Source organism: Chiroxiphia lanceolata, chromosome 25 (assembly GCF_009829145.1).
Source record: "Chiroxiphia lanceolata isolate bChiLan1 chromosome 25, bChiLan1.pri, whole genome shotgun sequence".
NCBI classification, from domain to species: Eukaryota; Metazoa; Chordata; class Aves; order Passeriformes; family Pipridae; genus Chiroxiphia; species Chiroxiphia lanceolata.
Window position 1 is genome coordinate 2,824,110 of NC_045661.1, and position 15,352 is coordinate 2,839,461.

The window sequence follows — 15,352 nt, forward strand, 5'->3', positions numbered from 1 at the left end:
CAATAAAATTCTCAGCAGAGCCAGTGAACCCAGAAATCTGCTTTAACAGTGGGGACTTCATGTGGTTTTGTGTCTCAGAGAAGAACAGAAGGTCCCAGATTATTTACATCGGGCTGGCTCCCCTAAGCAACAGACTCCCGTGGACTGCCAGCCATCAATTCCCATCCTAATCATTTTGGTTGTGCTTTTTCTGTCCAGGGTGGGCACCACCCTCGGGGCAGCAGCAGAACTGGCACAGTGAAGGATGGCACAGAGCAGACTCAGTGTTAATGGGGCTTGGTCCCCCCTCTGTGCAGCAGAATCACTCACTACAACCTACTGATAAATAAATAACTAAAGCGAATAGATAAATAAAGCCATCATAAATTCACCCATTTCAGGAAGAATTTAGTCATGGAAAGGGTGGTTAGACATTGGAAGGGGCTGCCCAGGGAGGTGGTGGAGTCCCCATCCCTGGAGGTGTCCAAGAAACAACCAGACATGCCACTCAGTGCTCTGGGCTGGGGGACAAGGTGGGGATCGGTTGGACTCGATGATCTTTTAGAACTTTTGCAACTTTAATGGTTCTGTGATAAAGGATGCTCAGACAAAGCCATACAAACCCCCAGCCTGCCAGCCTGGCTGCACGAGGAGCAAGTCTGGAATGCCTGTGGCTCAGGATTTAGGCAGGAATGGCTCAGAGCTCCAAATCACCTCTGAGCAGCTCAGCTCAGTTCCCAGCCCTTCCAGCCAAGAGCAGGCAGGTACAACTCTCTCCCCTGAGCACTGACAACAATCTCTGGGCAGAGGCAGATAAATCTGAGCTCTGATGCTCCATCCACACGAACCAACCCCGGCACCACGGGGCTGGACAGGCAACCTCAGCTCCATGTGCTCCAACAGCACATTGCTCATGGGATGAAGCCACAAAAGCAGGGAGATCTGGAAGCAGAGCCTCACCTGGCGCTCTGACATGACGTACAGGTACTTCTGGTCGATGGAGAAGGCCATGTCTCGAAGGACTGGGCTCCCGTCCTTGAAAACTGTCACCACTTCATACTGAATTCCACCATGGGGAGGACCATCTGCTCGGATCTGGAAGGAGCACAAACAGATTAGAGGTGACTTCACAGCAGCCAAATTCCGGTTTTATTTTGGGGGATGGAAGGGGGATGGAGAGAAGGAGCAGGAGGAGGAGGAGGAGGAGGAGGTAGGAAAAGGAATCTAATTCAAAATCTCGCAACCTGGAGAGAGAGCAAAGAGCCAGCAGGCAGAGCGTGGGGGCAGGACTTAGAGCAAAGGTTCCTTCTCCACTGAAGTTGGTGGGATTTTCCCAATCCATGGGAAATAGTGAGAAAGTTTTGTGGTTGCAAGGTGAGCACAGACACTGCCAGTGTGCTGTGACTGACCACTGGCACCCAGGAGCAACAAAGACTGCAGTAAACTTCTTTAGATTCTCTCCAAAAAAAGCCTGAAAGAAAACCACAAGACTCCACAGGCAACAGCAAAGCCAACATACTGCAGATGTTTTTCTTTTAATTCTCTAGACACCTACAGAATGACACTCAGACAATCTCCATCACCTCTTGGTTCCACAGAGGCCTAAAAAACTTGGTGCCTAAAAACTTGGAGAGGCTGCTGCCACTTTCACACTTGCAGGACTCAGTGAGATGAACCCAGCAGAGCCAGCACAGCACTCACAGAGCACCACATGGCCTGTTCAGCGTGACAGGCTCCAAGCATCCATCCATCCCTCCAAACCACAACTCCCTGCTCCTGCAGGAAAACCTGCCCAGGCTGTGACAAACCCCGTCCCTGCCAGCGGCGGCCGCCGCAGAGGAACGTGCCATCTCTTCCCAAAGTTAATAATTTATGGCCTCGGGGGCTGCTCGAGGGGAAAGGGAGGAGGATAAACAAACTATTTACATTGTCTTTCCCACCAGGATTTGCATATTTGGAGAGCCTTTTGATTGCAACACGGTGTCTGCAGAGCTCGGAGCTCTGGCAGCCGCCAGCTGAGAGCGGCCGGGCGAGCCAAGGGCTCGCAGCGACAGCGATGCCGGGAGAGGGGGGCCAGGAACACTCCCGTGGAGGAGAGGGAATACAGGGGGCTGACGGCCCTGGAAAAACCTCTTATCACAAAGATGCCATCTGCTCTCCAGCCTCATGCCGGGGCTGCCTTGCTGCATCCCGTTTTTCTGCTCAGTTCCCGGCTGTGGCAGGGAGGAAAAGGCAGGGAGAACGTGGAGTGTGAACCTTCAGGAGGGGCAGGATGGAGCAGCAGAGAGGGATGTCTTTTTTTTCCCCTGGTTTGTGTCCCCAGGAGGTAGGGCAGCAGGTTATTAAGCATCTGAAGATTTATCTGAGAAATGTGCCACCCCAGCTGGAAATACAGGGATATCTTCGCACTCAGAGGGGGAAAGATGCTCCCCCTGCACCCTCCTCCAAATAAATCCTCTTCTTGGAAAGAGCCCTGGTGCTCCCTGCCTTGCAGAGACATGTTGGGTACACAAATGCATTTATTTTCTGGATTTCTCTCTTTTTCTCCTTACCTTCAGAGTTTTTAGTGCTATAAAAGGACATCAGGTGGGAATGTGAGTGGTCTGGTTGAACACCCACAGTCAGGCACAGGGAGCCTCTGGCAGGATTAAGCCACCAGCCCAAACCTGCCTCAAAAGCCCTGAATTTTCAGAAAAACAAAATCCCCCAGAAAGGCAGAAGGTCAAATCCTGCTTTAATTCCACCTGTGAGAATCAGGATCTTCAGGAAATCCTGAGAACCAGAGGCAGGTTCACACCAGTACGAGACCAACCCGAGTCACCCACGGAGCCACCAGCCTGCACCACGGACAGAGGGACAGGGCTGCAAAATCACCTGAGGAATAAAGAGCAGGAAAGCTGGGCTGTCAGGGATACACAGCCACTTCCATGTGAACACCTGATTAATGGCCAAACGGGAATGGAAGTGCCGGACATGAAGGATCAGCAGCCTTTGTGAAAAACAACTGTTTTTCAGAGTTCCCTCAGGGCACGGGCAGCTCGTTAAATTGAGCTCCTTTCTAGTAATGAGGTCAGACAGGGCTAATAAAGAGAGATACCACTGGACAAGCCTTGTGCAGGGCAATTCCAACTGGGAATTGCGGCTCCGGGCTGGAGGCAGCAGCACCACCTGACTGATGGCTCCCCCAGCCTTGGAGCTGTGCCTGGCACGGGTGTCCTGGGACACAGCTGGAGCCCTGCCCGGGGTGCTGGGTGCTGCCTGCACCCTCCTGCCCCTCCACAGGCAGGGGAGCAGCCCAGGGTCTCTCGTGGAGGCTGCTGAGGTGAGATATCTCAGAGCCCAGGATGAGGGCAGGGCAGAGCCCGCTGCCCCCCTGCCCCGCACGCCGTGGTGGGTGTTAAACCCCCTGGGTGCCCCCCAGCCCCCTGCCCACAGCACCGTGCTGAGAGGCACCCACCGACACCAGGATGCTCCACTGCATCTCTTCCTCAGGGTTTGGTTTCCATGACAACAAATGATGATGTCAGAGAAGAGCGATGATTCCTGCGACCGGCGGAAGAAGAAAGGGATCATCCCCCCAGCAGGAAGCTGCTTGTTGACGTTTGGAGAGAGAAATAATTCCTCTGCCTAACGTCTGGGTGCCCTCCTGGGGCCAAACAACTCCTGAGCCATCACTGGAAGAGCGACGTGGTGCCAACCCTGCAAGTCTGGGCTCAACCCAAGCCCAGGTCCTGGCACAGCGATGCAGGAGAGGGATGGGCTTGGCTGTGGTGGTCCTGGTTCATGACATCCCCCTAAATCTACCTGCCTGTCTTCTCTCACAACACAGTGATGGGAACGGGAAGGGTTTAGGAGAGAGACAGAGGGAAGCAGAGCAGGTTGGAATGGGTGGGAGCACAGTGAAACAGAGAGCAGACGGGTTATGGGGAGCTGCACATCAGTGAGATGGAAACCAGGATCAGAGATATGTCCAGAGAGACAGCAGAGACCAGGAGGACAAACCACAGGCTCCCACACTTGGCCATGAATTGGAGAAGCTGTTTGAGCCAGATACAGCACTTCCCTCCATCTCTCCTGATGGATGTTTAGAAACCTGGCTTGAAAAGTGCCTAATGACATAATCTGCAAATCCAAACATCATCCCTGGCTCGGAGGACGCCGGGCCAGGGGAAGGCCCCACGTGATGGAGCAGAATTGAGGGAGCTGCAGCCCTTCAAAGGCTCTGCTGAGATTGATCTCTCTAATACCCCCCCAATGCAGGCTGCAGGCATAAGCTCAGCATTATCTGCCCAGATTAGTGAAACACCACATTGTGTCACGTCTATGTTGCAGTGAAGCTCCCGTGTAGGAGCCATTCAAGGATCTAATATGACATGAAGCTCCAACACACCTCTAGTACTAAAGTTTCCCTTAGGTATTTTGCCCAGCCAATGCCAGAGGTAAAATATATCTGCATTCCTTTCCAGATTCTCCCAGCAGGCTCCCATTAGAAGACATTGGATCTCTTTGTAGGAACTTTCCATGATTAAATTACCTGTCTGTTTTCATTACCAGTGTTTCCACGAGGCTGACTCATGATGAAAAGCCTGATGTCAGAAAAACAGCTGAATAAGCCCATGCATGAAGGGACTGATTCCCCATCCTGGATCCCACACCAAGGCCACCCATTAACTCCTCAAGAGCTGCAGCTTCTCCCCACATACACAGGTGCCTGGTGGGTCCCAAAGCACTTTGGATTCCCAGGGTCAGGAGCACAAAACATGCTGGCTGAACTTGCTGATTTTTTGTTTGTAATGGCAACAAAGGGAAAAACCCAGACAATCCCGGAGCCTTAGGACTGCTCCTTTCATGTCAGGCTTTCTAACCCTTCAGGGTGAGGAAATACTATCCAGTAACGTGGCATTTGTGTAAAATGGATGTTTTGAGAACTGTATCCGCTCTGGGAATGTGCACTGGAGTGTCACTGCCTGAGAAAAAACCCAAAACCAAGGAGCAGCCTTTGCTGCCAAGGTGCATCTTTGCAGAATTGCCACTTTCTTTGACATTTACACCTGCACATCTCAGCTCTTGGGCAGTTCCCACAAAGCTCTAGGATGGATTTCCTCCTTCAGGACTGGAAATTTAGCAGGAAGACTGTTCCTGGCAGCAGGTTTCTGAATCAGGCTGGAGCATAGTTTAGTTTAAACAGCCTTTCCCTACCTCTTTCTGTCTGTGGTTTTGTGGAGTCTTTCCTACCTAGACCTGGCCATAGAGAAAGCTTCCACAAGGAAGAGACTGAGCAATGCCAGAGCTCCCAAAGACAGGACAAGACAAACAAAAACCAGCCCAGATTTCCTCTGTGCCTCATCCAAATAATCTTTGCAAAAAGGATTTACTTTTGCTAATCCAGTTCAGTTTGAACTGGGCTGTTCTACCTTCACACCAGACCAAAAAGGAGGCAAGATGCACATCTCAGGATCATTTTACAGGGCTACCAATGCTGGCTGCTGATGATTCTACATCCTCTGACACCCACAGCAACCTCCAGGAGAGGAGAACCCAGAATAGAAATTGCAAATCATCATACAGGAAGTTTCCAACAGCCCTTCAGACCTTCTATGAAATTATTCTGGGAGTAAAGTGCTCCCTCAGAGCGCTGTTAACACCCAGATTGGACCCATTTCCAGGTTGTTAACAAACCCAGGGAAGCCAAGGGGTTTGCTGAGGACTGCACACCCAGCCCACAGATGTGCAGGATCTTTGACAGGATCCCTCAGCACATCTCCAGCCACGGGAGGAGAAGCCCAGCCCTGAAGAACTTCCCGTGCATTCACCTTCCACAGGCAGGAACTCCAGGGGTGTGACTTGGCTCCCTGCTCTCCATGTGGGAATTCTCCCCCTTGAAACTAAAGTGAAATAGTGATGCCATTAGGTATCTTCCCTTTAAATCATAGATGTGTCTGTGAGGAAGTTAATGACAAACTTCAATTTTGCACATTCAATTCAGATCAGCATATCCAATTAACTCCACTACCTGGAGGCTCCCTCATATCCCAGTCTCTCTCTCTCTCCTGTCACAATTTCTTTATGCATTTCTCCCATATTAGGATAGAATATGAGTGTGATAGTGGGCATCACCTTTATCTTTACCCCAAAGACATCCAAGGGAAGCCTCAATAGATGGGTTCACTCCAGGAAGTCACGACTCTGTCGGGCTCAGTGGCTCGGAGCAAAACAGCTCCTCAAAAACCAAATTATATGGTCTCCAAGGGAGGAGAAAATCCATTCTTTCCCGAATTATGCTGCCTAACTAAACATTAAACACACTCACTAATCCCTGCTGGGGTTACCCTTCCAAAACCCAGGGGAGGGAATTCGGTTTGGTGAAGAGCTTGGTGCCCTGCTCGGGCAGCCAAGGTTTTCCTCCAGCGAGGGTCACACAGGTGACACTGCTCTGCAAGTGCTGGTGTCATTGTCCCTCTGCCTGGGGAACCTCAAAGACCCAGGAAAGCCCAGTCCAAGCTGTGCAGCCCCACCTCTCCCTCCCGTGCTGGGCACAATGCACACAAAGCACCGAGGCACAGCCACGGCCGCCTGCTCTGCTCGTGTTTTCCGAGTCCTAAACCCCTTCCTTGGGGAGCTTTTCCTCCTCCATCCCCTCCCTGAACATAAGGAAAATTCCAGGTGCAAGGAGACAAACCTCCTCTGTCCCTGTCTCGCTTGGATCCCGCCTCTCCTGACAGATTAAATTGCTGGTGCCCTCCATTCACACAATCCCTCGTTCCCAGGATCTGCAGACCCTCCTGCCTGTGCAGCTGGTTATTCCTTCAAAAGGGGGATGGGGCAGGGGGAGGTAAGTCCAAGCAGTGGAAGGTAACGTGGGTTGGCATCTGTACAGCCCCACACAGTGCAGGGGGGGCTCCAGCCCGAGTTTATTCTGATCAGGCTTCATGACCCGAATTATTTATAGATCTGAGCTCCCTGTGAATTCAATACTCATGTCAGAAATGTCTCTGTGTATCTATTTCACACCCACATGTGTTTCCCATCTTTTGCTGTTTGGGAAATGTTAGCTCCGTGTTCAAAGCCACAACCTGGGAATGTGCAGCTCCCCAGAGGAGCCACGAGGCAGAGGAACTGCTGGGCTAATTGGGGAAGAGCACAGAGGAACCCCCCAGGCTCACAGCAGCTCCCCAGGGAGAGGGGCTGTGTCTGCAGCACCAGCACCCACATCCACTGCTGAGCACAAAAATGGGGATGCAGCAAACAAACACACACAAATTAACTCTCACTTCCAGCATCTCCAGTGCTAAAGGTGGGAATTGTTCCTCCAAGGAGGGTTTCCTGCCTTGCCCTGTGTGACAAGAGGCTTCAGCCTGCCCAGAACCAGCACTCTGAGTAAAACCAAGACCTTAACACTCCCAGTGTTACCATTACAAAGAGTTTGTTCCCACCTACAGAGAAGCTCAGAGAAGGTTTAAAACACAAAACAAATTAAATCTCACTATTCCTTCTGTGCTAAAGATCAAGTCACACCCAACAGGCTGTTTAACAAATAAGATGTGGCTGCCTCACCTCTGGAAGTGTCCAAGGCCAGGTTGGATGGGGCTTGGAGCAACCTGGGCTGGTGGAAGGTGTTTCTGCCCATGGCAGGGGGTGGGATGAGATGATCTTTGAAGTCCCTTCCCACCCAAACCATTCTCTGACTCCATGACCTGTGTCAGCAGCCCCACTGGCCCCTGGCTAATGGAAACCAGTTGCCAGAGCAAGGTTCAAGGTGCCCCTCTGGGGTGCACGGGGGAGGTTGGGCACTTGGATCTGCCAGAGGGAGAAGAGCTTCCACAAACACAGTCCTTCCCATTGCCAGGTAGAAAGAGGAGCTTGGGAGAGGAATCCCTTGCTGCCTCTCTGAAGGCTTTTGGGGGTGAAAGAATCCACTTTCTGGGTTGAAGCAGCAGCTCAGACATCCTAACAGGTACCAAACCTTAGGAGAAGATTGCCACTGGAGCTGTTCTCTCTCTTTGTCTCTCTCTCTCCCTCTCCAAGCCTTTACTTCCTTCTTCCATCCTTCTTCTCCCCTCCACCCTTCTGCAGAGCTGATCCTCCAGGATAAAGCAGGGAGGATGGTACAGAGGCCCCATGCAGAGACTAATCAGCAGCCCCCATGTCTTTAATTTATTACTGCATGAGAGGCTCGTTTAGAACAAAGCTGCCAGTTCGGAAGATCATTCCTTTAAAAGACTTTTTATTTGAAAAGCTGTCAGCTCACACCTTGTCACAGCCCTACTTGCAGCAGCAGAACTTTAATAACATGCCACCTCATGCAAATGAGCTGCTAATTAATTAAGTAGTATTCTTCCGGGGATGGATTCATTAGAATCAAATTTGGGTAGGCTGGCTGGTGAGGTCGTATTGCTTTGGATGGTGCTTTAAATCAGCAGCATTGTCTTTTCCTTGAGGCCCAGCACTCCTTTCCATTAAGAGGGAAGCTCTTTCCCATTGCTGGGCCCTGGGGAAGGCTCTGCTCACCCCAGTGCAAAGCCAGGCTGGAACCCAAAGACTTGCACAGCCCAGACCAGCCCCAGTTTAGCTAAAACCAGCAGTGAGATGGGGAAAAAAAAAAAAAAAAGACTGAGTGAGGCACCCAAAAGATTGTCGTCTACACTCTTGAGGAAAGGCAGTGCAGAAGAGGGCTCAGTTCAAAAGCAGGAGGTAGAGACTATTAACTCTGGGGACTCCAGGGATCAGGCTGCCTGGCAGGGAATGCTGAGAAGGAGCAGGGCCCCTTTTTTCAGAGCACTTGTTGCAGGGAGACAATTGCTGGGGGTTCAGGGCCATCAGCCTTGCACCTTCCACCAGCATCAAAGCACAACCCATTAAAGGTGGAAACACCTGGAGTAAATCTGTGGATTTACTCCCCAGAAGGAGGAGAGCTCGGGGCACATCTACAGCTGGTACAAAACCTGCTCACTTCTCATCTGTCCCCTAATGAAGAGCCACAACGTGCAGTGACTTCCTTCTCCTTTTGTTCAGCAATAAGCTCCTTCTTCCCTTTACATTCCTGTGTTATTTTTAAAGAGGTGGCTCGGTGCTTCTCTGGGAAGTGGGAATCATTGTTAACAGCACTTCTCTGCTTGCAGGCTTTGCATTGTGGCACCGAGCAAGGCAACCATCAAAGGGACAGAGTTTGGCCTCCCAGAGAAACGAAGGAGGTGGTGCTGGATCCCACTGACCCCTCTGCAAGCTGCTCCTCCAGCCTCTGCCATTCCTCCCTTGACTCACCCCTGCTCCTCCTGCTTTGTGCAGCTTCAATCCAGCTCCTTCTCTTACAGCTGGGGAGTAAATGAAAGCACAGGTGAGGGAAGAGTGGGACAGCTCCGGGAACAGGCAGAGGGGTTTTTTTTATTCCTAAAGCATCCTCTTCTACACAGCACCAGCAGTCTTTAGCAGGGTTAGTTGGGTGCCACAGGAGCTGTGGGTGTGCAGAGAATAGGCTAAATCCAGGCTGCCTCTCTGGGTGCTACAAATCCTGGGTCGTTCCCTGCCTTTTTCCACTCTTCGCCCTTTTTCTCCCCTTTGCCCTGGCCCAAAGCTGGGCTCAGTGCTGGCAGGCACCCAGAGGGACTCATAAGTGAGGACAGAAGAGGCACAGCTCACTGTCTGCTGCCTGCAGGACACAATTAGTGATGGAGGGAGGTGGGAGCAGCATTTTGGGGAGTGAGCAACAGCCAAAGTGAAGGCAAACAGGGCTGAGAGCAAAGCCTGAGTCATCCAAGATGGACAGAAAAGATGAGAGGAAGCACAGAGCTGGTATTATTTAGGGCGAGGGAGGTACTGGGTATCTGCTTGTCACACACCATTTACAGCTCTTCCCAGAGTCCCCAAAATAGCACTGTATCTGTGTTATCTATCCACACCTCACCTGTGCCCTTTCAGCTGAATAATCCTCCACAGCTCGGTGTCAAGCTGTCTCCCTCTGAACATCCTCCTCCAGCAGTGCATTTCACAGCTGAAGGGATTGGTCTTGCTTAGTTTGGGCTGTTGACCTTGAGTAGCCATGTAAAATGGAATAAAAAGCCACTTAGACAAGACTGTCTAATGTGGAGTTTGCTCCAAACGAGCTGCAGCGAGTCGTGATTCTCCCCAAGGAGGGAGAAACTAAACGACTGTCAAAAATCGCCACACAAAAACCCCTCTTTCTCCGAAGTCACAGCTTCCAGCCGATCAGGTGGAAACCAGAAAGTTCCTCGGGAAATATTATCCTCTCTTTCCTTTTCGAAAAACATCATGTAAGTAATATGTTTCAAACGACTCCGATTTCCTGCCCGACACCTCCCGGGAGCGCCGGAACACGAGCCAAGCCCGCGAGCCGCCCGAGGCCAGAACCCAGAAGGAAATTAAAGGAACCTACATTTTATTATCTTTGGGAGGGTTTACAGACTTGCAGGTAAATCCTGCCTGGTGGTTTTGCGGCGCTTTAGGTCGGACAGGAGTGATGAGGTGAACAAGGAGGCCGTGCATGTTTTTGGTTTCGCTGGTGCGACGCAGAACCAGCCGCGTGTTACTGATCGGATCTAACCTTGCCCGGGCAGAGGATGTGAGGAAATTACAGAGCGTGCAGCTCAGCTTAAATCCCGGGAAACGAGGCTCTCCCACATTGCCTGCTGCTCCTCTGGCTGTGGGGAGCATCACACCCCCCAGGTTATGGCCACTGCGGGCGGGGAACGGGGATTTTCTGGTTAAGAGACGGGCCAGAGCCACACAAAGCTCTGAGCAGCCGGGTCCTGAGCACGCTGCCTGTGCAGAGGCTGAGTTTTACTCCAGCAACAGCCTTGCAGAGAGAGAGAGGTCGTGTGAGGACGGGCAGAGCCCCAGCCAAACTGGCACTGCCCCACGGCTCCCGGAGCGCGGCTGTGCCGGCACTCCCGGCTCTCCCTTTCCCTGGCAGCTTGGCTCCGTGGTGGGGAACCACCCACCCGGGACACACTCTGGGTTTGGGGCTTTTCCATCTCCGGGCACGCGGGAGCTGAACCAAGCGCGGGCTCATCCCTGTGGAACGCTCAGGACCGAAAATGCCCGAGGAGCAGCCGGGGCTGGCGCCCTGCTCAAGGGCATCTGCTTGTACAGAGCCCTGTGCTGGAAGCTTTAAAGCCTCCTGAGAGGATTCATACAAGTATAAATCCGTGGAAGCCGAATCTCTCTCCTTACACTTTCCTATCTGCTCATTCATGCTCCGAGCTCCCAGTCCCCAGCAGAGGCTTTTGAGGTAGCTCACGTTCCCAGCGCGTGAGGAACGCTCCTCCCGCCCCTCTGAGCTGCTTCCCAAATGCTATTCTGGGGCAGATCAAGGATAAAAATAAAAATAAAAAGCAAAATCTCTTCCATCTCCGCACCGTAACTCCCTAAGCCTTCGGCACATGCCCTTTCCAGCATCTCAGAATTAATCAGCAGATAAGCAGATGAACTGGCTCTGAATAATCTGTATATGCAACACATGTAACACTGCTCAGCACTGCCTTGAGAGCAGCAGGGAGATTCTGGGCTCAGCACACACGTCTGTCCCTGTCCATCTGTCCTTGGCCATATCCCTGTTTCGAGAGCATCAGTGCAACTTCTGGGCACCCACCACAGGGCTGAGACAGCACCCACCACCCTGCTCTGCATCAGGCCAGGGAGGAAGGAGAGGCAGCTGATGGATGGATCAGCATCCTGGTCCTCAAATATCCAAATTCTGAGTTCGAGTTCAAATCCAGCTGGGGCGGGAGGGGAATCTGCCATCTGTAACTCTGAGGCAAACACCACTCAGGAGCTGGGTTTAACCCTTGGGAACTGTGCAGTTCCAAGCTGAGCTTTAGCTCATCCCTGCAGAGCAGCCACGAGCTGCAGTGCCAGCCCCATCCTGGCAGCATCACCCAGGGACCAGCAGACACGGAGCTCTGGGCTTCCCTTTTCACCTCATCCACAGTGAAAAACATCACAAAAGAGGTGAGTGGATGTGCCCAAGGCTTTGCTGCTCGACACACACAGTGTCCTTGGTGGCATGTCACCAAGGTGGGGTCACTTAGCTGATGCCACTGCTCCTCCTCAGAGGCCACAGGTGCCACTGGCATGTGAACACAAGGGCAGCTACAGCACCATGGTGAAAACACAGAATGACCCAGGCAAAGCACACCAGCAACATCAGACACCCTCAGACTGGGAGGAGGGAGGGGAAAAGGGACCACAGATAAAGGACTGGGACTGAAGATGTTTCTGGAGCAGAACATCTGAGAGACTGAACGTCCTGGTCCAGCGGGACCCAACCAGTATGGTTTGTCACAGCCAAACCTGGTTTTGTGCTGAAAGGTTTTACTTGTAGTTTTCTCCTCTGCACAAGAAGGTGGAGCAGGTCTGCCCCAGAGCTGTCAAACACCTCATGAGAAGGATGGAGGCAGCTCTTCCTCCAGGCCCCTGCTTTTGTTCCCCCAGCAGCCAGCACAGCTAATCCCTTCTCGTGCCCATGGCCCAAAACCAGCATCATGAGATAGGTCTAGGCTGGGGTCCACGGGTGGGAGAGACAAAGCTGCACCACATTAGAGCCTTCCCTTCCATAATTGACCTGTAGATAAACACATGGCTTCCTCCTTAATCCCCTGCAGCCTCAGGAACATCAGCCGCGCTAAATTTTTCATGTAATTAAGAGAAAAACCCTAATCCAGTGTAATTAGCTCCCTGATTGCCAACGTCAGGCAGAAAAGCAGTGTTTGAACAGCAATTCAGGTCTAGCTGGTTAGGCAAATACTGTGTGTGTGGTGCAGTAATTTATCACTGGAACAACTCCCCCTCTGCTGTCCTCACAGGCTCGCTTCCCTAAACAGCACTAAGTGGTTTCATGATTGCAAGAGGCCTCACATCCCTGAAAATGCTGTTCCACCAAGCTCCAGTTACGTCCCTGAAGGGCTGAGCAGGAAACAAGTCAACCAGTTCACCAAGAACCACATCATGCTGGTTTTGGGGGTGGTACCCCCACCCCATCTGCATCCTTCAGTGACTGCACCACGATAAGGACACCACCAGCCCTGACTGCCTAAATTCTGCACCTGAAAGTCACAACTGAGACCCTGATGGAGAAACAGCCCCGTTGTGAGTGATGCTCAGCACCAACACCACAACCTGCTGGAGCTGGAGGCTGCAGCAAGGCTTACGAGGGGTTTTATGGTGCAGATCAAAATTCATCCCAGCTCCTGAGCATTTACAGTTTACAGCGATATTTTTCTTTTTCATTCATATACATGAAGGCAAAATTTTAAGAGTGAAATGTTAGAAATTTGGGAAGTGGGAGCAGATGGGAGAGGAACAGAGAATGTGGATGTATGTGCCAACGGGGAGGCAGGGAAACCAAGAAAGCACAGCTAGAAGATACCTTCACTTAACCATTTCATCCATCCCCCAGCAAAAAGGATCTGAGCTACTGAAGCCACTGTCAAATATTTTTGCTGTCTTTCTAAAATTTGCCTGTGATAGAAACTACAGACAAATCCAGCTCTCAACCAGTCACATCTTTGATGTTCAGACTTAATATCAGTCTCCTGAAAGTATTTGAAAGCAGTGCTATTGTGGGAGTGTTTGTTGAAGTCTCTCTAAGGAGGATTTTAATCCTCATCCTGTGCTGCATTGCAAAGGGTTTGTGGGCTTGGTTGGTTTTGATAACAGATCTTAGCCTCTGTTTTGCTAGTTTTGGTTAACTCTGCTGTTAAGAGGCCAAACTTCTGTGCCTGGGAGCCTGCAAAACAACCAGCCCCCCCCCCCCCCCCCCCTTCTGTAAGGAGAAAGGCTCCAAAGCATTTCACAGCTTCAGCCTCCCAGCCTGGATTCCTCCAGAACACTTGTTTACATGCTGTGGCAGGCGAGAGCCAACCCTATGTGTTTTTGCAGCTATAACTCTTAATTCTGACAGGGGCCACAGGCTGCTGGAAGGCGGGGGCTGTGCCTGGCTCTGCCGTGTTTGGGCTCCAGGCTCTGGTCCCCCCCCACCCAGCACTGCTCCTCTCTCCCCTCCTCATCACCCACATGGCTCTGTAAACAAACCAGCAGCGAGCAGAGCAAGCTGCTCCTTTGTATCAAAGCCAGGGAGAATTTCTTTAGACAAAAAAAAAAAAAAAAAGAAAAAAAAGAAAAAAAAAGAAAAAAAAAAGAGTGAAAATTTGTCAATTCAAAGCTCCTTTTAAAGAGAAGCCCCCGAGGAGAGCGAGCCCAGATGCTTGCTTGTGTTGGAAAGCCAATTCCTCTTCCTGCCTCCCTTTGGACACACACTGTTTTCCATGGACAGCACTGGAGCTGAACTGTTGACTGGGAGCAGGGCCTCCTGGTTGGATGGCAGCGCATCAGTATGGATTTGAGCAGCAGCAGTGATATGGCACAGTTTGGTGCTTTGCCATCATTCCCTTTCCAGGGAAACGGCACTTTGAGTCAAAACCCAACCTCCTCCCTAAAAGCCTCTCAGCAAGCCCATCTCACAGGAGCCCATCTCACAGGAGCCCATCTCACAGGAGCCCATCTCACAGGCTCCTGGTGACCAGGTTTCCAAAGGCAGTGATAGAAATTCCATGTCTCCCTCCTCTTTGGCCTGGCTCAGGAGGTGGGAACCTGCAGGCACGTCCCAAATTGCATTCACAGCCTCCCAAAATGGCTCACCCTTCCCTTTCTAACCACATCAGACACAGGGATGGGGACACTTTGGCCAATGCTTTCCAGGCAGGATATCATGTTTGCACGCTGTGCCTGTCAGTGTATTTAGTTTTTCTGTCTCATATTCCAGCTTTCAGGCAGCTTTGGGGACATTCTTTATGCCCAAACCCCCGGCATCGAATGCCAGCAACACGTGAGTCTGTGTTGACTGCTCTGTGGTCTCTCTGCCTTAGAGCCAACACAAATTCCTCTCTCCATTGCCCCTGCCTTCCCAAAAACAGGCATCTTAAAGGTCTGTGGGGAGCTGGTGGCTGATGAGAGGAGCTGGAGGCAGCTCAGTGGGGGCTGGATGTTCTTTTTGCTCATTTTCTCTGTTTCACATCCAGCAATGGACAACTGGGAATGCAGTCCCAGGCTGGTCTGAGGCACCAGTTGCAGCACCCATCAGTCCAACAGCACCCCAGTGACCTCTGCTACCAGCTCACAGCTTCATCCCAGTGAGCTGGATGTTTTCCCAGCCTCTGTTTTGCCAGAGGGTGGTGGAAGTGTCTCCAGCCAGACCAGGAGACTCAGCAGTCTTTGCATTCGGGTTAATGAGCGCTGGCAGGAGATTTGCAGCCAGTCACTAAGAAGTGTCAGAGGTGGTGAAGGGGGCAGGAAGAGGTGTTGGAAGGAAAGGGAGCAGCTCAACTTCACCTGCAGACAGCTTTTAAGTAAACTGCAGGAC

The 15,352-nt window shown here is 51.6% G+C and overlaps 1 protein-coding gene across 4 annotated transcripts in view; it reads right to left on the minus strand.

Annotated features, from left to right (window-relative positions):
* The window catches only part of PLXNA2 (plexin A2), a 174,304-nt gene that overhangs the window by 104,039 nt on the left and 54,913 nt on the right, over window positions 1-15,352 (minus strand). For all 4 annotated transcript variants that reach the window (XM_032710524.1, XM_032710522.1, XM_032710523.1 and 1 more), the window contains exon 4: window positions 940-1,074. In XM_032710524.1, coding sequence (XP_032566415.1) covers window positions 940-1,074 — 135 coding nt within the window. The remainder of the gene's footprint in view (window positions 1-939; window positions 1,075-15,352) is intronic.